Below are 24,183 nucleotides of genomic sequence, written 5' to 3'. Positions count from 1 at the left end.
CCTTCCTTGTTTTCCCTTTGACTCCATCTTACCCAATATTATCACATGTTTCCCATTTCTTCTTTCCATTATTCAGCAGCTTTCTTCATATATATATATATATATGTATGTGCGTGTGTGTGTGTGTGTTTGTACGTTTCAAAAATTTATTGCACTTATTATTCCAAAGATACTTTTGGATTTCCATAATGACAATTGGAGTTTTAACAGAGTCAGAATTCTCTGACTATATGTAATCATATAGAAGGGGAGAAAAGGTAGGATAAGAAAATTCCATCATTCAAATTAACTACAAATATAAAATTAATCACATGGTTGTTGAATAAAATAATTTTGTAGAATCTTTAACTCATATGTTTATTTATATAGTAATTAATAATTTTTTAAATAAAATTTTATATATTTCATTAATTAGATTAAATCTAGATATTCATAAAGAGTATAAATATAAATGGTACCACTAGAAAATGCTTGCTTAAGTTGGTAATAATTTTAAAATTTTGTGTTTACTAAGTAATAAGGTACACTTGCATTGTATCTATCCGCTAAACTTATTCAAGTCTTTATCCATTGCGCTTGTATGCTTTTAATATATTTTCCTTTATGCCCTCTTTTTTTAATATTTTCTTAAACATTTCCTTTTTTATATTATAGTGATGTATTAAATATATTGCCACCCTGATTTGTATCCATCTCAAGATTATATACCCTTCGAGTCACATACGTATCCTACCCCTCTCTCTCTCTCTCTCCATTCCATCCGGTGTCCGTGGCATATATAATTGAATTCCAACCGACAATGACCTTCGCCGTAGTTTCCATTGTTCTCGGCGGTCTCTCCCTGTTCTTCTTCTTGTTCTTTCTGAGAAGATCGTCAGTTTCCTCCACCAAGAAGATGGAGTGCTATCAGCTACCTACTGTTCCAGGTAGTATTTTCTCTCCCCGTTGACCTTCTTTATCTAATTTTGCTAAAATGGATGTCGCCCTTGACTGCTTAGCAGATCTATAAATGTGTGAATTGTGTAGTATAAGTGTTGTTTGGTGGGTGGGTGTGCAGAGGTACCAGGTTTGCCATTGATTGGGAACTTGCTGGATCTGAAAGAGAAGAAGCCACACAAGACGTTTACCAAGTGGGCTGAGATTTATGGACCGATATATTCGATCAAAACCGGCGCTTCTAAACTCATTGTTGTCAATTCCAGTGATGTTGCCAAAGAGGTTGGCCTTTCTTCTCTCTCTCTCTCTCTCTCGCTCGCTCGAGGTCTCTGGTGTTCTTTTTGGTTGGTTGGGCGGGGGGGGGGGGTATTATTGTCATTTTGAAAAAGCTACAGCTGCGTTTTCTTGGAAAAGGAAAGTTTTTTTTTTTTTTTTTTTTTGAATTTTTTAAAAGAGGTTTTTGGAAGTTTTCAGCTTCTGTACACGACAAAAGTCAAGACGTCTTATCATCTCCGCCACGTGATGTCTTTGGCTTTAACCTCCATTCATTGTATTAATTAATTAATTAATTACGTGTCATGTTTTTTTAAGAATATCATAAGAACATAAGGTAAGTAAATCAGTCCAATTTCGAAACTGTCCTTTTTTTTGTAAATTAATTTATACTAATTCTGAAGATTAAGTTGACCAATGAGCCTTAATCCACTTATTATTACTATTATTATTTTATATCCTTATTATAAAAGGATATAAACAATACAGCATATAATAAAGTATTTCTTATTTTAAACTTAAGAATATTTGAAATTTTGTTTAATCAATTTATTGCGTATACATATATATATATATATGTATATTATATTAATATATTTGTTGGTTTGTTTAAGGCGATGGTGACCAGGTATGCGTCCATATCAACAAGAAAGCTATCCAACGCACTGAAAGTTCTTACTTATGATAAGTGCATGGTTGCTACAAGTGACTATGACGACTTCCACAAGATGGTCAAACGATTTATAATGTCAAGCCTCTTGGGTGCTAATGCTCAGGTCTTAATTTCCAAGTATATATATACATATATATATATATGTAACTTGTACAGCTTTTTTTTAAACTAAAACAGATTTAGGTGACAACAAAACTTTCTTATACATATTGGAAAAATGATTATTTTATTAACCAACCATGCAGAAACGAGTTAGAAGCAATAGAGATACTTTGCTGGAAAACTCAGCAACCCAGTTGCATGCTCATTACAAGAGCTTCCCTGACGAGCCTGTGAATTTCAGGAAAATATTTGTGTCCGAGCTCTTTGGATTGGCAATGAAACAAGTAATAAGCTTCTCCTCTCTTTTTTCTTTTTTTCTTAATATATAGTTTAATATAAAAACTTAGAATATACGTTTATACATTTATTTTGGTATATGCAGGCTTTGGGGAGGGATGTGGAATCTGTTTATGTGGATGAGCTTGGAAAAACTCTGTCCCGACAGGAGATATTCAAGGTTTTAGTTTTGGACATGATGGAGGGTGCAATTGAAGTGGATTGGAGAGATTTCTTTCCATATCTTAAATGGGTTCCTAACAAGAGCTTTGAAGTTAAAATCCGTGAAAAGCATTTCCGCAGGCTTGCAGTGATGAATGCCCTTATCAAAGAACACAAGAAATGGCTTGATTCTGGAGAGGTTCTTTTTGTTCTTTACCCTTCTTCAACTTCAGAATAACTTTTTTTAGAAAAATTTTTAATCTCTTTTGGTGGTTAATTATTACAATTTCTAAAATGTAATATACATGGAATGTTGAATAGGAAACTGTGAGTTGTTATCTTGATTTCTTACTATCGGAAGGAAAGTCACTTACCAAGGAACAAATTGCTATACTACTTTGGGAGACAATTATTGAGACAGCAGACACCACTCTGGTAACAACTGAGTGGGCAATGTATGAACTTGCTAAAGATAAGACCAGACAGGTTGGTTTTTTCCTTTTTTTTTTTTTTTTTTTAACTATGTGTGTTTTAAGTATATAAGATTCTTAGATTTGTTTAAATATATTTTATATATTACAGGATCTTCTGTATGAGGAACTCAGAAATCTATGTGGGGCAGAAAAGATTAAGGAGGAACAATTGTCCAAACTTCCGTACTTGAATAGTGTATTTCATGAGACACTGAGAAAATACAGTCCAGCTCCTCTAGTTCCAGTACGTTATGTACATGAAGATACTCAATTGGGAGGCTATTACATTCCTTCTGGAACTGAGGTATTATATTTTCTTTTAGGTTCTTTTGGTTTTATTACTTGTACGATAAAATTAATTCAAATTGATGTTATACATTTGTAGATTGCCATAAACATCTATGGTTGTAACATGGACAAAAACCAATGGGAGAGTCCTGAGCAGTGGATGCCTGAAAGGTTTTTGAATGATAAATTTGATGCGTTGGAACTGCACAAGACAATGGCATTTGGGGCAGGAAGAAGGGCTTGTGCAGGGGCTCTTCAGGCAAATTTGATAGGCTCAACAGCGATTGGGAGGTTAGTGCAGGAATTCGAGTGGAGTCTAAGCTATGGAGAGAAAGAGGATGTTGATACTCTTGGTCTCACCTCTCAAAAGCTTCATCCTTTGCATGCAATCATAAAACCAAGAGACTAAACCAGTATCTCTATTATCCTCAGCTGGCTGCCCAAGTTTATTTTAGTGTGCATCAAAGTTGAAGAGAGAGTAACTGTCAGCTTTTGTACTTATAATCTCACTGCTTGCTCTCTTAATTTCTGTCTGGATATTGTAGTAATTTTGTTGCTTGGGGTCTAGAATGTCAAACTCTTTGCATAATAAATTGGAATTTCTGTAAAAATTAACATGGCTTGTCTTTTAAAATTAACATCGACCTTATTGTTGTCTCATTATGGCCTATTTCCAATAATTGGCAGAGATCAACGCTATTGTGCTCTAAAACAACATTGGGAAGAGTCAACCTGAAACCATTTTCCTTGAAAGAAGATAAAATGTCGGATAGAAAAGAAAAGAAAAGAAAAGAACAGATAAAATAAGAGAAAAGGAGAGGCACCAACATCCCTTTGTTTTGCTTTCCAAGTAAGCCCCTTAAAAGATAATAATAGTTGAGGCAAACATCATGAACCAGAGCCACAACCGTATATCAAGCCAGCAGTGCCCCATTAAACGATCTAAACCGAAGGATTCTTGTATAATTCAATCAAATTAGCCAAAATTTTATGAGCCAAGAGGACCTCTTATGCACCAAGTACAACCAACAAAGCAATGCCCCATAAACACCGCGCACAAACCACTTAATTCTTAAATATTTGTATTCTTGTTTAACACCTTATCCCATTTATTATTGTAATTCTTCTTTTCTCTTCCTGTATATATGTATATCTTCTTAAATATAGTGTTTAAATTTTAAAATAAAACAAATATTCTATAAAAAGCAACATATATCTACTTACTTCGACAAATGTTTGGCAGAAAACCAAATTATTCATTACAAATTATATGTTTACAGAAGCTCAGAGTTCTAGGACCAGATAGCAACTAAATTATTATAGAGGTTTTAATAAAACTTAATACAAAACATCCAACACATGAGATCATCAATTTAGACAGCCAACAAAAGATAATCATACATACATATATATATATATATATATATATATATGATCAATAGTGATAAACCAACAGGTTTAATCTCTGGGTTTTATGATTGCATGTAAAGGATGGAGCTTTTGAGAGGTGAGGCCAAGGGTGTTGACATCCTCTTTCTCTTCATCTTTTAAACTCCACTCAAATTCTTGTACTAATCTACCAATTGCTGTGGAGGCAATCAAACTTGCTTGAAGAGCACCTGCACAAACTCTCCTTCCTGCACCGAACGCCATTGTCTTTTGCAAGTCAATGATATTAAATTTCTCATCTAAAAACCTCTCTGGTATCCACTTTTCAGGACTCTCCCATTGTCTTTTGTTCATATTACATCCATAGATGTTTATAGCAATCTGCATATATGTAAATACATACCATATAATTATCGCATAATGTAATATAACATGTACTATGAAACTGCATGTTATAAAAAATGCATACAATATGAATTATTATAAGATCAAAAGGGTACCTCGCATCCGGAAGGAATATAATAGCCTCCTAATTGGGTATCTTCATGGACATAACGTAATGGAACCAGAGGAGCTGGATTGTGTTTCCTCAAAGTCTCATGGAATACACCATTCAGATATGGAAGTTGGGATAATTGTTCCTCTTTAATCTTCTCTATCCCACACACACTTTGGAGTTCTTCATATAAAACTTCCTGTTATATATATGCACATTTAAACAAATTCAAAAACCTTATGTACTTAAAACGTATACAGTTCTTTTTGTAGAAAAACAAAATAACTTGTATGTACATCAAACCTGTCTGGTATTATCTTTGGAAATTTCATACATGGCCCATTCAGTTGTTACCAAGGTTGTGTCTGATGCCTCAGCAATTGTCTCCCAAAGTAATATAACAATCTGTTCATTTGTAAGAGATCTTCCTTCTGACAGTAACACATCAAGATAGCAACCCACAACATCCTGCTTAACATCCATGCATATGTTACAAAAAATTATACCATCAAGATATATAATTTATGTTGAAGAAAGCCAAGAAAAAAATTAAGCAACCTCTCCTGAACCAGTCAATTCCTTGTGTTCTCTGATAAGGGCATTCATCACCGCAAACCTGCGAAAATTCTTTTCTTGGATATCGATTTCGAAGCTCTTGTTTGGAAGCCATTTAAGATATGGGAAGAAATCTCTCCAATCCACTTCGATTCCAGCCTCCATCATATCCAAAACTAGAACTTTCAGTATCTCTTTTCTTGATAAACTTCTTCCAAGCTCCTCCACATAAACAGATTCCACATCCCTCCCAAAAGCCTGCACATATAAACACTCAAAACACATTAATCTCACATTGTTTCTTTTAGAAAATCTCATTTTCTTTTTATGTTAAAATATATTATAAAACTAGTCTCAATATTTTCAACAATACAAGAAAAAAAGAAAAAGAAAGAAATACGAGAAACTTGCCTGTCTCATTGCGAATCCAAAAAGCTCAGACTGAAATAGTTTCTTAAAATTTATAGGCTGGTCAGGGAAGCTCTTGGCATGTGCATGCAACTGGGTTGACAAGTTCTCAACCAAAGTATCTCTATTCCATCTAGATCGTTTCTGGATGTTTGATTAACCAAACAATCAATTTTCCATAATGCAACCCGATTTCAAGTGTTAATAATTCATGCAAAAATGAACGAAAAAAAAAGGTAACGAAATAAGATAGTTCGACCCACCTGAATTACGTGTTATGTTAAAAGCTATAGTTTTTTTCAACCCCAATGCCTCAATTTCATTAGAGAAAGAAACATGATTTTCCTTATAGTTCAATAAATAATTAACATAAAGTTATATAAGAAATTGAATAGAATACTTAGGAAAAAAGAAAAGAAGAACCTGCGCATTAGCACTCAAAAGGGTTGACATCATAAATCGCTTGGCCATCCTGTGGAAGTCATCGTAGTCACTTGTAGCAACTGTGCCTTTGTCATTACTAACAATTTTCAGTGCCCTTGGTAGCTTCCTTGTGGATATGGACGCAAACCTCGTCACCATGGCCTTATACAAACCAATAAACATATACATAAACCTCCATAACTATACATATAACTAAACAGGTACATAAAGACTCTCTATAATTTACATATTAACATACAATTTTAAATAAAAATTTACCATAAAATTTAAATAAACCCATATACATTAGTTAACTTTCTAGTAAAATTGTACAAATAAATTTTGGGTATACTAAATTTAAAACAAAAAAATACTTTACAAAATATGTATATAAATAATTTCTATAATGTCCTAATCTTTTTACATATATTAATACCATATTATACTATTAATAGATTAACTATTTAAATTTTATTTATTTAAGATTTTCAACTTTTCAAAATATTAACTTCCTACAATTTGATTTATAGTTTGACTTAAATTTAATTTTATTTGAACATTCATAAGTACAGGTTAAATGTTTAGGATTACATCAATTTGGTATGCACTTAACATTCATTTTTTTTTTTCCTTTTAATTTTTATATTTGTTAATATAATATGTTAAGATGTATTTTTAACATATTTAAATTAGGAATTATATTATGGTAAATATGAATATTGACTTACTATATCATTTTTCTTTCTTCTTATATATTTTTAATACTAAATTTATTAATATAGTAGGTTGTTAAAATTATTATAATTTTCCCTTCTTTTCATATATTTTTTTATTAATAAGATAAGTACATCTAAAAAATTAATTAGGTAATCATCATTTCTCATATTTTTTTTACTTTAAAAAACCCATTTTAATGAATAATTAACATTGCATTTATTAAAATTATAATTATGGGTGCAAATATTTTAAAGCAAGCACTAAAATTGAAAGTAATTCGGTGATCGAAATATTAGAACATACTTCTATTACAATTTCTTTTCCATTATATTCTAATTCAACTCTTCTTTTTCTTTAGTGTGAACAAAATTAATGCATGTTAAAGGTAAAGAGAATTAATTTCAAAATGGTAAAAGTTTCCCTATTAAATGAATTCAATGAAACTAGTAATGACATTATGTCTGAGTCCAAAACGGGTTTTCAAAAAATTAAACCTAATTCGAAAATTTAACAAATTAAATTTATCGAAGATAAAAAAACTAACCTCTTTCGCAATGTCGCTAGAACTTATAACGATGAGTTTAGAAGCGCCGGTCTTGATGGAATATATTGGTCCATAAATCTCTGCCCATTTGGTGAATGTCTTGTGTGGTTTTCTCTCTTTCAACTGTAGCAAGTTTCCTATCAATGGTATACCTGGTACCTCTACACACCCACCAAATTCAATTCATGGTTATAGCACACAACGCATTTCATTTGAATTCGGATTTCATCTCTCAAATCCACCAAATACAAAGTGGTTAAGGATAAAGAAAAAGTTAATAAGAACTTACTAATCATTAAAATAATACCTGGAACTGTCGGAAGTTGTAAAAATTCGGACTTTCTTACGAAAAACTTCCATCTTTTCAAAGAAAACAAGAAGAAGGCCGAAGAGAGAACGCCTAGAACAATAGAGAAGATGAAAAAAGACATTATCGATTCTAAGTTTTCAAACTATAAATTGAGTTTTCATTAGATAGAGATACACATACAAATACATATAAACGTTGGTTGACTTTGGGACTTAAAAAGGTATATCATCTTCAAGATAGATACAAGACTTAATAAGGTAGAGTGGTAATTAATAAGGGAGGACCGCGTCTAAATCTGGAGAAATTGCATTTACACGTATGATAACATCTTTAATGAGTCATAATTATAAAAGATTATGTAAATATTAGGTCAGTTTGCAATTTTTATAGACAGTCATTAATTGATCCTTAATTTATATCAGAAAGTTATCAAAATAAAATTCAAATTAGAATTTATAGAGTTTATATTAATTTATTTTCATTCCAGAAGAATCTTCAAATACACACATATACATATACATATACTTCCTCTATCTAATTCATTTTAACTTGTGGGCTTTGTTGAAATGTGGAATTTTAAAAGAATGGAAAATTGGATTTCTTTTTAATTTTTTCTGGGCAAGACTTATTTACTATTATTATTATTATAATTATAAACAATCTTAAAAGAAAAATTATTAAATGTCACATAAATAGGAGTAAAAATAAGTTAGTGAATCCCCCAAAAAAAATAATAATAATGTAATTGGTATTAAATTTTTATTATTTAACCACTTAATCGATGTATCGTAAGTAAATAGAATTAAGAATTTAATTTATTAGTGTTATTATAATAATTAAGTTGAATTAAATTTTAGGGGATCAATCATATTTCCGAGATTTTTCTTAGTCGGAGTAAGTAGAACAAATTAAAAATCAAGTCTAATTTTTTCTACAAAGAAGAACAGACTATACTTTTTATCTACCAAACCGTCGCTAAATAAGCAAGCAGCAAATGTCGTCTATAGTAGCAGTCGGAGAAGAACAGATGCAGAGGTTGCGTCTCTCTTCAACTGCTAAATAGACACAGTAGTGGTTGCTTTTAGTGGTTGTTTTGCAAATTTAATAGCTCCATTGTAGCTTCAGTTTAATTGCCGCTAACATATATAAATAGATACAGGTTAAACAAGAATGTACATACAGAATCATGATAATTCATTCACAAGGTTCATAAAATACTACATATATTAGAACAGATATATGCACACACAAAAAAAATGACTCAGAATTGGGGAGCAACCTCAAATGCAGAAATTCTGACAGAATTATTCATTAAAACTAGAATGTTTGCAGGAGTTTGGGGTTCTAGGACCCAATAACAATAAATTATTCATCTCATCATGAACATATATAATAGAGCAACTAGCGAGGTTTCGCAAAACCTAATATTATAAACAGTAACTGAGATCGATTTGGAAAGCCCACAAAGGATATTCATAGATATATACATATACATATACATATGTATATAACATGAATAGAGTGATACTGGTTTAACCTCTTGGTTTTATGATTGCATGCAAAGGATGGAGCTTGTGAGAGCTGATGCTATGAGTGTTAACTTCCTCTTTCTCTCCATCTTTCAGACTCCACTCAAATTCTTGTACGAATTTACCTATTGCTACACAGCTTATCAAATTTGCCTGGAGAGCACCTGCACAAATCCTCCTTCCTGCCCCAAACGCCAGCGTCTTCTGTAAATCCGAGATATTATATTTCTCATCTAAAAACCTCTCTGGCATCCACTGCTCAGGCCTCTCCCATTGATTTTTGTTCATATGACATCCATAGATGTTTATCATAATCTGCATATACATATATAACATACAAGAAATGAATTGTCAAACTAGGTATTAGAGAAAACACAAACAATTTGAAGTAATTATCAAATCAGATGGTTACATACCTCGATTCCAGAAGGAATATAGTAGCCTCTCAATTGGGTATCTTCATGTACATAGCGTATTGGAACTAAAGGAGCTGGACTGTGTTTCCTCAAAGTCTCATGGAACACGCCATTCAAATATGGGAGTTGGGTTAATTGTTCCTCTTTAATCTTCTCTATCCCACACACACTTTGGAGTTCTTTATACAAAAGTTCCTGTTATATATAATATATATGTATATATATATATGTATAAACAAATCAAAAAAATCTTCTTCACTTAAAAGACACACATAATCTAAAAAAATATGTATGTCTATCAAACCTGTCTTGTTTTGTCTTTAGAAAGTTCATACATAGCCCATTCAGTTGTTACCAAAGTTGTGTCTGATGCTGCAACAATTGTCTCCCATAGTAATATAAGAAGTTGTTCATTTGTAAGTGATTTTCCTTCTTCTGACAACAAGAAGTCAAGATAACAACCTGTAGCTTTCTGCGACAACATCCATTCATGTGTTACAAATAATAATCGATCTATAAAACTCCGAAAAAATTAAAGAAAGAATAAGTTAAGCCGAAGAGGGCCAAGCAGAAAATCAACCTCTCCAGAATCAACCCATTTCTTGTGTTCTCTGATAAGGGCATTCATCACTGCAAACCTGCGAAAATTCTTTTCCTGGATATCAATTTCGAAGCTCTTGTTGGGAACCCATTTAAGATATGGGAAGAAATCTCTCCAATCCACTCGAGTTACACCCTCTATCATGTCTAAAACTATAATCTTGTATATCTCCTCTGTTGACAAAGTTTTCCCAAGCTCATCCACGAAAACAGATTCCACATCTCTCCCTAAAGCCTGCACATACAAACACTCAAATACGTATTACTGTTGTTTTGTTTCTTTAGAAAATCTCATTTCCTTTTTATGTTGAAAGATATTATAACAAATGGTCTCAATATTTTCAAAAACAGAAAAGATGAAACTCACCTGTCTCATTGCAAATCTAAAAAGCTCGGATTGGAATAATTTCTTGAAATTTATAGGCTGGCCGGGGAAGCTCTTGTCATGTGCATGCAGTTGGGTCAACAAGTTCCCAATCAAAAGATCTCTATTCCAACTAGATCGTTTCTGGATGTTTGATTAACAAAACAATCAAATTTTCTATGTCGGAATCACTACTCGATGTTAGGAATTTGTGCAAACATTAGAGAAAAAGAGAACAATAAAATAACACCTCAATAAATTTTTAGTGACCAAACTCAGACATAACTTTTGGCTTTGTTTTAGAATTTAAAGAACTCGTATAACAAATCATCGTTCAACTGAATATCTTAGATATCTCAATTTTATTAGTAAAAAAAAACTATTTTTTCTTATGTTTTAATAAAATAATTAATATAAAAAATTAAATAAACTACTTTAAAATATATATATAGAAATAACCTGAGCATTAGCACCCAAAACGTTTGATATTGCAAATCGTTTCACCATCTTGTGAAAGTTATCGTAATCACTTGTAGCAACAGTGCCTTTATTATTAGTAACAACTTTCAGTCCGCTTGGTAGCTTCCTTGTCGATATGGATGCAAACCTCGTTTCCATAGCCTTAAACATAAAAGTTACGAACTAAGTTTTTATATTAACATTCATAAATTTAAATTTAATCAAACTACTAATAATAACAGATCGAATTTGAGACATGTTTCAAACTCAAATCCAACTAACCAAGTTTTGAACTAACCTCTTTAGCAATGTCGCTGGAACTAATAACGACGAGCTTTCGACTTCCCCTCTTAATGGAATATATCGGCCCATAAATCTCAGCCCACTTGGTGAACACAACGTATGGTTTTCTCTCCTTCAACTGCAGCAAGTTTCCCAGCAAAGGTACTCCTGGTACCTCTGTCACGCACACCAAATTAAATTCATGATTACCCCCATACAAACATTTCATTTGAATTTCAATTTCGTCATTCAAATCGACGGAACACAACATGGTTAAAGTAAAGAATCAAAATAATACCTGGAACAGTTGGAAGCCGAGAAAGTTGTGTCCTTTTGGTGGAAAACCTCCATCTTCTCAAAGAAAACAAGAAGAAAGCTAAAGAGAGAATACCTAGAAGAATGGAAAATAACGAGAAAGACATTGTTGATTTTAACCTTTCAACTATGGATGTCATATAAAATGGTGGTTTATTAGATTGTTATATACAAGTACATAGAAAATATAGAGGTTGGATAAGCTTCAGGCTTGAAAGGTATATTATCTGTAAAGATAGATATAAAACTTAAAAGGCAAGTAGCCATTAATAAGGAATGGACACACCTAAATCGAGACAATTTTGGACATTTACATTTATGGTTATATAGATACATGTTATCCCTTTAATGAGTAATTATAAACTACTCTATAAGCTAAATACATTCATCTTAATTTTTTTTTAAAAAAATTATTTTATTATTATATTTTCTTTATTATATACCGAATATATATTATAATTATCTAAATTTGTTTTAATCTAATTAATTTAAATTTTTTACTATTCATTGAACTATCAGCTCACTGGATTCATTGAACTATGAAATTTAAGGTATGTGAGTGATTGATGATTATGACATAAAAATTTAAAACTTATCAACTTTAAGTTTAATTTTAATTTGAAGACTATTTTTATTTAAAAAATTTAATTCTTCTTGACCCTTGAGTAATTTGAGAGGGAGAGGTCATTAGTTATTTAATAATTGATGCATACTTTAGCTCCGTTTGAGATTTTTTTTTTAATATTTATAAATTTTTATTTATAGATGTATTATATTGTAACATGTCTAGTTTTGAATTTGAGTCATTACAATTTAATACAAAATTTCGAATTTAAACATCACTATTTTAATAATTTTTTGAACTAAAAATATTAATTCTCAAAAAAAAATTTAAATTATTAATAACATGTAACTCGAATCACTATATAAAATTAAAAAATTATATGCAAAATTTTAACATAATAATATCTATAAATTAAATTATCGATATCCTCGTAAAGACCACATATTACAAGCTTATATCATAACCCAAATGCGTGCAAGGTCCAAGACAGCATTAGCTTAAAGCCACCAAGCTAGCATGCCTTTTGAATCCATAAATTTCAAATTCAAACATCACAATTCAATGTCATTTCAAACCCAAAATACTAGTATAAAAAATCCAAACTCAAATTATTGTATAAAATTTAATAATTATATATCTTTTCAAAAATCACATAAATTTTTAACGAAAAATGAACATATATAATTTATATAAAAGTAAAATTTAGGAATTGACATGTGTCAATTCCTTTTATTTTAGAATTATTCTATATTTAATATATATAATAATTATTTATTAAAAAATTTTAAATACAAAAATAATTTTACATTTATTAAAACAAAAGTATTGATGTAGTAGTATAGATAGTAGCTAACTGCTTATTTAATCTAAGAATATATAATAGTTTTATATTTAATATGATCATACATAATAATAGTTATTTATAAAATTTTAAATAAAAAAATAATTTATGTATATAAAATCTGTTATTTATTAAGTATTATGTCTGTATGAAAGTAAATCGAGATTTATCGTATGATTTTTTTTTTTTTGAAATATTTTATAAATTTTTAAATAATTTTAAATCGTAATAACAAAATTTATCCCAATCAAGATTTTTGCCAACTCCATTACAGTTTTTCTTCATTGGCCGCATAAAGTTAGTCAAGGATTGTGCCGACGACTCCATCCCTTGAAAATCTAAGAAAGCAAATTTCTGCGACTGAGACTTGGGCGTCAAGTCCGCCACATTCACTCTTTAGTCTGTTCTAATTTTTAATCTCATTCTTGTTTTACTATGGATAATTATAATATAATCTATATTGCATTTGTTATCTAATTATCGAAATTAGCCAAAAAAAAAACAGTGATTTTAGAAAGTAAGCATCTTAATCTGTACTGCACTCATAAACTGAACAAACAAATCCAACATTACAAATCAAACTCAAATATGTCTGACCTCATTCAGGCTACAACGTTGATTAGCTGGGTTTGAAGAATTTCAGCTTGAGTCCGCTGTTCACCATACTCCAGATACCACCAATGGAGAAGGCCAAACTAAAAGCAACCCCCAACCAACCCAGGATCCAATTGAAGTACCAGTTGAAGCTGTACTTGGTAGGCTTTTTAATCAGAACCCACATGAAGCAGGGGTAAGCAAAAGTCACAGGAAGAGTCAGTCCTCCCAAAAGACCCGCAAGACTGGAAAGAAAAGGGAGTGCTACCCCAATGAAGAAGGACACGAATCCGTAGAACACCCGAAAACCAGACCTCACCCAAATTGAGCAAGGCCGGTTTGTACGGCTTGTGTATCCCGCCTCGAAACTGTCGAATGCTGGCATTGAATATATTTGGAAACTGCTTAAGCAATTGAATACAACTAAAAGAAATGTGAGTGCAAGAAGTCCTCTTGGAATGTCATGGCTGTGAAATGCGTACAAGGCGTTCAGAATACCTCCAGACGGCATCTGGAAACACAAGAATCAACTCAACAATCAATCAATATCTGGTATATACCTTCTCTCACCTATTTTTCAATTTCAAGTTTTCAATTTACCTGACATGTCTAATTAATTACACATTTTGGTTTAGAAAATAAAGAGCGTAAGTCAGTAGACTCACAAGGTTTCCATAAGCCCAAAAGCCTCCGATAGCAATTGGAAACAGGCACATTGCAATGAAGAAGTAAGCAACTTTGGCTCCTTTCCACATAGGCACATGAGCTGGGTGCTTAAAGGTTGATGGCATTGTTGCCTGGCAAGAACAAGATACATTGACTTGGATGATGAACGGAAGAACTTCAAAATGTTTTTTGTTCATAGAAAATGGAAGAGGGAGAAGAAAGTCTCTCCACATATATGGATACCTGAATTTCCAAAACTAAATTATGGCCCCTGAAGGCGAAAGCAACAATTCCAAGTGCATTCATGACTGAGAAAACAGACGCAGAAGCTGTTGGCAACGCGAGAGGTTCATAAGAGATTGTGGGTGGCCTCTGTTGGCTAACAGAAAGCACCCAGACCATAGTGGAGTAAGTTATAGCTGTCACAGCGCCAATGAGTGAAAGTCCTGCAATTGAGTTGAGGTTTGGCAGCTGAGATAGAACAATACATAGTGAAGTGAACACCAGATACCACTCAACCGTTGTTAGAGGATTTGATGAACAGAGAGGTCCGCAAACTATTTGGAAAAACAGCTTCATGGTCTCGCCTCCAATGAGAATTAGTGCTGTTGCAGTTCCTGCTGATAAATAAACAGTCGGGAAGAGAGCAAGCCAGACTCCTAATCTTTCCCCTGTAATATGAGCCAATTCTAATTATCAATTTACCCATAAAGGATGCATTTTTGTACTAAAATTTGGTGATATTTATGTTTTCTCACCGAATGCTGCTTGCGCAAGCTCCACATATCTGTTGTACCTCTTTCCTGGAACTGCTTCATGTAGCTGAACTAGAATCCACAGTGTGTAAAGTTGCCAGCAATAGGCTATTGTTAGCGACAGAATGCCCCAACTCCTACACAAACAGAATAGAAAGTAAGATAAATATCTTTGTTCCTTTGAAAACCAAGATGGATTTTGCTTTCTACCTCTTGCAAGTCCCTCAGAAGCTACCCTATTTAGAAAAAGCATAACTTAAATTGGCATAAACTTCGTACGTACCAGACTGAAAGCATTGATCAAACATAGATACACCAAATCTTTTGCGAAATTAGTTTTTTGCTAGACATAAGAGAACTTCAAGATTCAGAATTTAAAACACTAGATATTTGAGTCTGATATAAAATTTGCTCATTGGGGCCATGTCCACCAGATACTAGTGAGTCATGGAGTTTTTAAGTTTCTAGAGATATAAACAACATTTCATCTTTAAAATTATTCTAGAACACACATTTTCAATTGCAGCAAGTGAGCATGCGCTTGATTATGAAAGAGTTCTTGGCAATAAACCATGTCTGTCATGATAGGAAATTTCGGGGTCTGTTGGAGAATTTAACCCAAGGGACACCACAGTAACAGATTCAAATACACATATGGGTTTTACATTTTCTGAGACCAAAATTTTCCTTTTCATTTACCAAAAAAACAACTTGTCAAACATGTTTCTTAGTTGATATGATGCTGTTTGAAATCATCAGTGCGAATATGAAGAGCCAAAAGCTACAAAAATAGTAATCAATGACAAAGCGTCCTCTTATCTCAATCCTCTAAAAAGCAGAGCAGAATTATGAGTGGGCCACGAGATAGATCATAGCAATGGCCTCAAGGAGACTTCTTTCTTCTTCTTTTTTCTTTTGACTGTTTAATGTAAATCCACGAAAATTAAAACTCAATAAATTCCTTTCTGTGACCCCGAGAAAGAGTGACGTAAAGAAAAACAGTAAATCTAAATTAAGGTATGCAGTTGTTTTCCAATATGAAACACTTAAGAGAATCCAGAAGAACAAATATACGACAAAAATCTAGCTTCAGATCAAATTAGAAGCTATAATCAAGTGAGACAAATGGAAGAGTTGAAATGGAATTGTACAAGTCAAAGAGCACAAAGTATGCTTTAGTATCTACAAATGTATACTTTTTTAAGTAAATCATATAGGGGTTGAAGCTAGAACAGGATTAAAAACAAAAGACAATAGCTTGTAGTAACCCGTACTCACCCACTCTGCACTCCAATCCTGTACTACAACTGAACAAGCAAGCGCAACTCATTTCAAAAAGAAGACGACATTGGATTTGTTGAAAAAAGCAAAATAGAAGAAGCTGAAAAGCAGAGGAAGTAAGACGAAGCATACCAGCCGAGGAAAGAAAAAGCAACGGGCAAAACCAGAGCTTGAAAACCGACCCCAGCATTAAGATTATGAAACGCCGCGTAATGTGCATTCCCATTGCGTGACTCCGTGATGGGAAGCCATGCATCCTGAGGATTAAGCTTCGTCAAGTGACCCATCTCCTCCAAGTATCCCTTCATGTTTATCAATACCCTCTTCATTGGCGTCCCTATTGGGCTCAAAAACCTCGGAGATATAAACGAGGTCGGCGTCCATGCCGTCGACGACTTCGCCTCCTTCGACGTCAGCCTCGGCGACCTCTGCCCTGACGGTGTCAATATTTCCGGCGTTGACACACGCGGCGTCGCCGGAATGGATATCAGCTCCGTCTCTGGCCTCTCCTCCATTCTCCCTGTGCCTCCCGGTAATGCAAGCAAGAAAACAACGCAGGCTAACACCTCTGTTTAAGCGAAGCTCACCGTAGCCAAAAAGGAAACGAGTACGAGAAGAAATAATGGAGGTTCTCGTTTTCTTTTGCTTTGTCGCTTTTCTTTTTTGTAAATATGTCCGATTTCTGTCAACGGTGACAGGACTGAGAGAATGTGAGTGGCTTAGAGAGACATCATCAAAGTTTGCACTCTCTGATCTTGACCGTTGATTATCTGCTGAAGTGAATCACGTGGCTATTTGGACGGTAGTGATGCGCGCTTGTCGATTGATGCGAACATTGGCCGTGCCATACTCAAATCAAGACTCGAGTTGACTGGTTTTTGTATTTTGATTTTCAGGAAGAGAGATATATAAGGAGGGCTATAGGCGGGGATAATATACGGTGGGGAACACGGGGTGCTTATGGTGCGGGCTTAATGTGAACCGTTGGGTCAAAAGCATTTGATGAATGATGATGATCCATCATTTCCACTGGGTCCGACGTCAGCCTCCGGATTATTCGGTAGTCAGCGTCGTGTGTCACGCGATCATGAGAGCGTAGCCGATCATTAATTTCGCATAAGATTGGAGGAAGGAAATAGCAGTAGATAACAAGCGGGAGGTGGGGCGTGGGGGTGGGACGTAGTGCGTCGATTGGTGTGTAGCGGTAACTTTGGAAATGCGGAGGTGTCGGGTTTTACCGACAGAAGAACATGATAAGTTTTAACCGCGCATGATTTGCTGTTACGGAATAGTAAAATTGGGAAAAGAAAAATAAATAAATAATTAATTAATTAATTAAAAAAAGAGCGTGCGTATTATGAAATCATGTTGCTTTCTTTCCAATTAGGGACCACACAAATACACATTTGATAATTGTGCGAGTAGCCGAAAGTGAAACATAAGAATCGGTAATCGGGGGTGGGGCATTTTGCCCCTTTCTTAACATAATTTTTGTAACTTTATTTAATTTTACAAAATATAATTTTTATAACTTTAATTTAATTTTTTTAAAAAAATATTTTATGAAATAACTATATATTTTAATTTTATAGTATATTTGATACAGAGGATATGATAGGCAATAGGTGAATAAACTCTATAACTTTTTTTTTTAATATTTGAAATAAATTTTTGATTGTTGATGTAAAAGACTATTTATCGTTGATATCACACGACACGGTCATTCAAGGATCCTAATCGCATGATCTTGGAATTCTAATGATACACGATTAATGCCTAAATGAGTTTTATTAAAAATGTCACTCATTTAAATTTATATTGTCTATTGAAAGATTCAAACCTAATACATATGTATATATATATATGTGCACACATAAACGAGTTTGAATATTGATTGTTGTTATGGTAATATTTTAAGTATTTGAAATAAAATTTTGAATATATCTTTTATTGCGTTCCTTTATTTTGTATTTAAAAGTATTAGATTTATCTGTCATGCGATGTATATATATATTTTAGTGATATCAAATATAATAATTAACTAAATGAATGAGATTTAACTCACATATTGTTAAATGAACTAATTCAATTATATACTTTTAAAGTAAAAATACAGTATATAGATTGCAGTTATAAATAATTATTAATTTTATTTATTTATATGTTGGTAGATATCAAACAAGATAATTTATTATTTAGTTTATTTCTCTATAAAATTATCGAACATGTGTTACCTAACAATCTGTGTATGTTAATTGTAAATAAATATAAATACATTCATATTAATTCGCTCAAGTGTACCGATCCCGAAATTTCTAAAGAAAATAAATTATGGATTTAGTGCATAAGCGATATAAATATTTAAAGTTTACATTCCTTACACGATAACAGAAAGTACCAAATAGGGTTTACGGGAATAATCATTCTAAAAGAACAATTAATAATAAAGAAAATAAATTAAAGATAAACAACTAAACATCGCAATGCTCTTGTGGATCGAGCTCTAAATTATGGTTCTCTTGATCTGAAATAGTTAATGAGAGAATAAGCTATACTAACCCAATAAGAATATCACGCTACTCACCACGCAGAAATGAAGGTTGGTAGAAATCATAAAAAAACTAATGGAACTCTTAATTAAACAAAATCGTTTATCATAAATAAAATCATTTATCGTCTACTTACTGTAACGAAATTCACACAAAAAAACTTATAGAGGTAATAACATAACACATATTATAATTTCATATTCAATTAATTAAAACAACAACTTTCCATTTTTATTAGTATACTAGTATCAATGGATGTCTATAGGGATATCCCCACAACGCGTGGACTCTTTCTTTTAACATTTCTAATTAACGGGTTGTCCTCATACCCCGTCCGGTATGAGTGCCAAATTACTAAACTTCGATACTTCATCCGGTATGAGGGTGAAAATGGGCTGACTATCCCCATACCTCGTCCGATATAAAGGTGAAACATGTCGTCCCCATACCCCATTCGGTATGAGTACCAAATTACCAAACATCGATATTTCGTCTGGTATGAGGTAACGTTCACAGTAAGATTCTCTATGTACCTGGTCCGTCCACCATCTTCTATAATATCCAGTAAGGCTGTCGTTTCATCTATTCATTTAATCAAACAATTTTCTGACTTCGTTTAATTTTCAGATTCTTAATTCAACCATAACCACATGAAGCAAACAATACATACATTCAAACTATAAGATCAATCAATCATGTATTATCGTGCATTTAAACTATAAAATAAATCAGCAGAATCAACAGTGAATAATTTTCGTTTCTGGCTCCATTAGTGACTGGTAATTAATTATGTATATTTTCTAAGCTGCCCAAAACACTGTATTATTATTATTATTATTTAGATTTCAATTTCATAACAGAAATTGAGGTAAGAGATTCTTACTCAAATTGATACCTGAAATGTTAAACTTGTTGACTGTTCCTACTGGCAGTCCCCGAATTTTTTGAATTTTTTTTAGGAGATTAAAACACACTACAAGTACTTACAAATATTTCAAAAAATCCAAAATCAGTGTCAGGACCCTTTTTTGCCAATTTTGGAATTCTGGCACGGCAGCTCCGCCGTGCTTCGGCGATGACACTGCCGTCCGCGACGGCAGTTTGCCTCAGGTCAGCTGTTTTCGGTCCTTTTATACCGAATTCAATCGGTTTTGTATCAATCGCTGCTAGAAAATACGTTAAAAGGACTCGGTTGGCCCAAAAAAAATAAAAAACTGAAACTCACCTGTGGCAATATTCTCCGATGTGGTGGCTCTACCGGCTCACCTTTGCGGTTGGGTGTTTTGCTTCGGTCAACCTATAGAGAAGGAAACGATGATTACAATGGTGAAAGAATTACACATAATGGGAATCGGAAATGACTTCATTGGATGCGGTTTGTACAATTTTTTGCAGTGCCGCCGCCAGACTTTACCCACGATTTTCAGCCAATCCACTGGTCATTTTGCTCCGACTTGGCCATGAGGGTACTTAGAATTAAATTTCGAGTAAAGAAATTTTTTTTTACCTCTTTTGGTGGTCGGAAGTGGTTCTAGCGCAACAGACGGCTTCTTTCCCAGCGGCTGGCTCTTCTTCTCCGGCGATGGTGTCTGATGGCTAAGGTTAGGGTTTGGAGTGAAGAATGTTATTTATATTTGTTCTCTTTTAATATGGATCGTCCGATCGTGATTAAATATGGAGTTAATCTAGACCGTTTATCGCGATTTAATCTGGGCTGTCTGATCGCGTTTAAATAAGAAATAGATCTAAACTGTTCATCTCGTTTAAATCTGACCGTCTGATCGTGTCTTGGGATGGAATGAATCTGGATCGTCCGTGCGCGCGAGAATGTATTTGGATCGTTCGATCACGGGTACACGGATCCTCCGCATGGCCTCATGCGTGGCACTGTGTCAGCGTCCTTCATCACGCGGCGTGCTCCGGTTCGTTGGAGCTGTTGACTGGGCGTTCTATGTGGCATAATTTTTTTTTTAAATTGTATTTTGATCTATAATTTTTGAATTTTCTTTAAAAAATGCTTTCAGAACTCAAATTTTTACTAATTTTTTCTAAAATTATTTTTAATTTCATCATTTATCTAATTTTCTCCAATTTTACATTAAATAATAATTAAAAAAAGAGTATAAAATTAAATTATATATATTAATTTGAATATTACAATTTAAATTCTGATAAGACAAAAGGTGTATATATGCATGTAGACCCAATAATGAACATGACTGAGAAGTTTTCTTTAATTTGGTTTGTCTCTATTATTTTCTTATATGGTTTGTGTCCTTGTGGCATAACTACTTTATACGAACATTATTTTCACACTAAATTTTGTTTTAACTTATTTTATTATTATCATCGTTTAATTCACATTTCTTATAATAAAATTTATTAAATTATATTTCAAAATTTAACGTATATTAAAATTTAATTTTTAATTTAATTTTGTTATAATTCATTTCAAGTGTCCAATTTCCTTTTATTTTGATAGAAGAAAATTAAAATAATAAAATATTATTTAGGCACTTAAAAATAATTTTAATTAATTAATTAAATTAATAAATTAATAACAACAAAATATAGGTAAAGTTCAATATTTGTAAGATTATATGAATCCTTATAGGTAACAGAAAAGTCACATGCTGCAATTAAAATAAGTTTTATAAACAAATTATAGTGTTCTGGTCCCTATACCTACCGTGATATTTTCATATTAATGCATTGTTATGTTATACTTTAAAAATAATAATATAGATAATGAAATTTAGTAGATAATATCTAATAGTTAAAAAAAATTGTATATATAGATATATATATTTTTTTGTAGTTGGAAGAGATATTAAATCTACCTCAATTTCTTAAATTAAAACATATATATATAGTTATTTTACCTTAAAGAAAACGAGAATTATGAGAAAAATTATTGAAATTTGTTCATTTAAATTTAGTATTTTTTTATTTATTAAATTATAGATATGTTTTTTTAAAAGATTTGAAAAAAAATGAAAACAAAAATAAGAAACTCAAGTAAGTAGACTTATTGAAAATGAAAACCTGAAAAAATATGATAGATACAACATCTTGAAATATAATATTTTTAATTTATTAAAATTGATAAAATTTAAATATATTATTTAAAGTGTACTTAAAATTTTTATTGGTTTTTTAGATAAATTATTAGTTATATAACTCAGTAGCTCCTTAAGGAAAAAAAAAAAAAAAAAAAAAAGGACAAATGATTCATTAGTTCCTTATAAATTTTTCATCCAAACAGGTGGTAGCGCTTACGTATGCGCTTCCGTCACCCAACCAGACACTGAAAAGCGTCACTCTCTAAAATATTTATTGCGAGACACTCCCAGTCAATTTCTTTTAACGTGTTTTGGCCCCAAATATTTTTGTTATTTGTAAGAACATCCACTTTTTTTTTGCAAATTCTTTCTTTTAAAATATTTTGACTCCCTATATTTATATAAATATTAATTAATATTTTTAAAATGGGATCATATAGGAGCATTAGATATATTTATGTTTTCTTTTTTTTTTTTTAAATAAAAAAATTAGAAAATTATATCAAAACTTTAACCTATAATTAATTGTCGGTGTATTTATTTACTATTTGGAGTAATTGAATTATGAAATGTGTATATATATATATATATACACATCAAGTTCTTTGATTTGGGCTTAAGTTGGATTTAGATAATTTCGGGGGGAGCTTATTCTATTTTTAGAAATTATGGGTTCTTGGGAAGCTTCCGATTTGTAGGGATGTGATTGTTAATACACATGTTAATATGGGAAAGTCATAGGGAGGGGAGTGGTTTGGTTTGGTCAGAGTCAACGACACTATTGAAAAATACAAGATGCCAAAATTGCCCCTACATTTTTCACATATTTTCTTCCAACGCCCCAAGTCCGCCTTTGGTTTTTTTTTTTTATTTTTTTTTATTTTTTCAATATCACTCTACAGTTTTCATTCATCCCCTCTTGTGGCTAAAAATAATTTATTCTTTCACTTTCTATAAAAAAAATTATTTTAATTTTTTTATTTTCATATATTTATTTTTGTTTATTAACACTATTTTTATAATGAATTATATTTATTTTAACTTTTTAGATTATTATATTTATTTAATTATTTTATGATATATTTAAATGATTTGTATTTATAAAAAATTAATGTAGGTAATAGAACATTTATAATATATTCTTTGTAAAAATAATTACTAATTTTTGATAATGTATGTATATATTTTATTTTATAATTAAACATTATATTGGACCAATTATTTTTTTGGGTACTAAAATTAAACATTTTAAAAATAAAATAAAATAAAATATTTTATAAAACGTTTAAGGTCAGACTCACTCACGTTGATTTAATATATTTAATATTTTATTTTCATAATACTACCCCCCCCCCCCCCCCCCCAAAAATAAATTTAGGTGGTTAAAAGAAATACTTTATAACTAATTAAACTAATTTTTGTTAATTAAATTAATCAATATTTTATACAGCACAAATAAATTTTTTTTAAAAATAAATTAGAACATTCTATTATTTTAAAACTAAATAATAATTTAGTTTCTATATTATTTATTTTTATTTAAAATAGTCATTATTTTAATTTTTTATTATGTTGATTGTTATTTTTTTTAAAAAAACTTTTAATTTAATTTATTATATAAATAAAAGTTAATACCATTAATTACGTAATATTTTCTGATAAATTATTTATTCATATTAAATACCGACAGTAAAACTGAATTAACTAATTAATATGAATGAAGATGAATAGTAGAATAATTAAATTATTATTTTAATTTTTAAAACAATAAAATATTTCTATATACAGAACTCAAATGCAGCGAAAACCAGGCAGTGGCAGTTTCGTAGATATTTGAAGAAACAAGTCGACTATCGAGATGGAGCAAATAGCCGCCGTCT

General features: G+C 31.6%; 4 protein-coding genes across 4 annotated transcripts; 1 reads left to right on the top strand and 3 right to left on the bottom strand.

Annotated features, from left to right (window-relative positions):
• Positions 1-686: 686 nt before the first annotated feature.
• On the top strand, positions 687-3,798 carry LOC110825618 (ent-kaurene oxidase, chloroplastic-like). Its single transcript, XM_088207301.1, has 8 exons — positions 687-926; positions 1,058-1,218; positions 1,824-1,985; positions 2,128-2,268; positions 2,367-2,621; positions 2,744-2,908; positions 3,005-3,199; positions 3,281-3,798. The coding sequence occupies exons 1-8, from the start codon at positions 800-802 to the stop codon at positions 3,590-3,592; spliced, it is 1,518 nt and encodes a 505-aa protein (XP_088063427.1). The 5' UTR covers positions 687-799; the 3' UTR covers positions 3,593-3,798.
• Positions 3,799-4,439: 641 nt separating this feature from the next.
• LOC110825600 (ent-kaurene oxidase, chloroplastic-like) lies at positions 4,440-8,157 on the bottom strand. The gene is made up of 8 exons (XM_088207316.1): positions 8,023-8,157; positions 7,716-7,876; positions 6,455-6,616; positions 6,035-6,175; positions 5,627-5,881; positions 5,372-5,536; positions 5,073-5,267; positions 4,440-4,953 (listed from the first exon to the last, which is right to left on the bottom strand). The coding sequence occupies exons 1-8, from the start codon at positions 8,144-8,146 to the stop codon at positions 4,642-4,644; spliced, it is 1,515 nt and encodes a 504-aa protein (XP_088063442.1). The 5' UTR covers positions 8,147-8,157; the 3' UTR covers positions 4,440-4,641.
• A 1,137-nt stretch (positions 8,158-9,294) lies between these two features.
• LOC110825592 (ent-kaurene oxidase, chloroplastic-like) lies at positions 9,295-12,238 on the bottom strand. The gene is made up of 8 exons (XM_022056062.2): positions 11,974-12,238; positions 11,692-11,852; positions 11,394-11,555; positions 10,938-11,078; positions 10,551-10,805; positions 10,275-10,442; positions 9,971-10,165; positions 9,295-9,869 (listed from the first exon to the last, which is right to left on the bottom strand). Exons 1-8 carry the CDS (start codon positions 12,128-12,130, stop codon positions 9,558-9,560), a joined length of 1,551 nt encoding a protein of 516 aa, XP_021911754.2. The 5' UTR covers positions 12,131-12,238; the 3' UTR covers positions 9,295-9,557.
• Positions 12,239-13,904: 1,666 nt separating this feature from the next.
• On the bottom strand, positions 13,905-17,562 carry LOC110825609 (Transmembrane amino acid transporter family protein). The gene is made up of 5 exons (XM_022056081.2): positions 16,825-17,562; positions 15,415-15,548; positions 14,900-15,327; positions 14,656-14,787; positions 13,905-14,501 (listed from the first exon to the last, which is right to left on the bottom strand). Exons 1-5 carry the CDS (start codon positions 17,205-17,207, stop codon positions 14,016-14,018), a joined length of 1,563 nt encoding a protein of 520 aa, XP_021911773.1. The 5' UTR covers positions 17,208-17,562; the 3' UTR covers positions 13,905-14,015.
• Between the last annotated feature and the right edge of the window lie 6,621 nt (positions 17,563-24,183).

Source organism: Carica papaya, chromosome 1 (assembly GCF_054855325.1).
Source record: "Carica papaya isolate Zhongbai chromosome 1, ASM5485532v1, whole genome shotgun sequence".
In the NCBI taxonomy this organism is placed as follows: domain Eukaryota; kingdom Viridiplantae; phylum Streptophyta; class Magnoliopsida; order Brassicales; family Caricaceae; genus Carica; species Carica papaya.
This window is presented reverse-complemented; position numbering and strand designations above follow the sequence as displayed.

Coding starts and splice junctions, on each gene's coding strand:
- LOC110825618 (XM_088207301.1), top strand. CDS start 800: ATGACCTTCGCCGTAGTTTCCATTGTTCTCGGCGGTCTCTCCCTGTTC. Junction 1,219..1,823: donor CCAGTGATGTTGCCAAAGAG/GTTGGCCTTTCT, acceptor GGTTTGTTTAAG/GCGATGGTGACCAGGTATGC. Junction 3,200..3,280: donor ACATTCCTTCTGGAACTGAG/GTATTATATTTT, acceptor ATACATTTGTAG/ATTGCCATAAACATCTATGG.
- LOC110825600 (XM_088207316.1), bottom strand. CDS start 8,146: ATGTCTTTTTTCATCTTCTCTATTGTTCTAGGCGTTCTCTCTTCGGCC. Junction 6,617..7,715: donor CTAGCGACATTGCGAAAGAG/GTTAGTTTTTTT, acceptor GGTTTGTATAAG/GCCATGGTGACGAGGTTTGC. Junction 5,268..5,371: donor CCAAAGATAATACCAGACAG/GTTTGATGTACA, acceptor TATATATAACAG/GAAGTTTTATATGAAGAACT.
- LOC110825592 (XM_022056062.2), bottom strand. CDS start 12,130: ATGACATCCATAGTTGAAAGGTTAAAATCAACAATGTCTTTCTCGTTA. Junction 10,166..10,274: donor CTAAAGACAAAACAAGACAG/GTTTGATAGACA, acceptor TATATATAACAG/GAACTTTTGTATAAAGAACT. Junction 9,870..9,970: donor ATATTCCTTCTGGAATCGAG/GTATGTAACCAT, acceptor ATGTATATGCAG/ATTATGATAAACATCTATGG.
- LOC110825609 (XM_022056081.2), bottom strand. CDS start 17,207: ATGGAGGAGAGGCCAGAGACGGAGCTGATATCCATTCCGGCGACGCCG. Junction 15,549..16,824: donor GCTTTTTCTTTCCTCGGCTG/GTATGCTTCGTC, acceptor CTGTTTGTGTAG/GAGTTGGGGCATTCTGTCGC. Junction 14,502..14,655: donor TTTGGGCTTATGGAAACCTT/GTGAGTCTACTG, acceptor TTGTGTTTCCAG/ATGCCGTCTGGAGGTATTCT.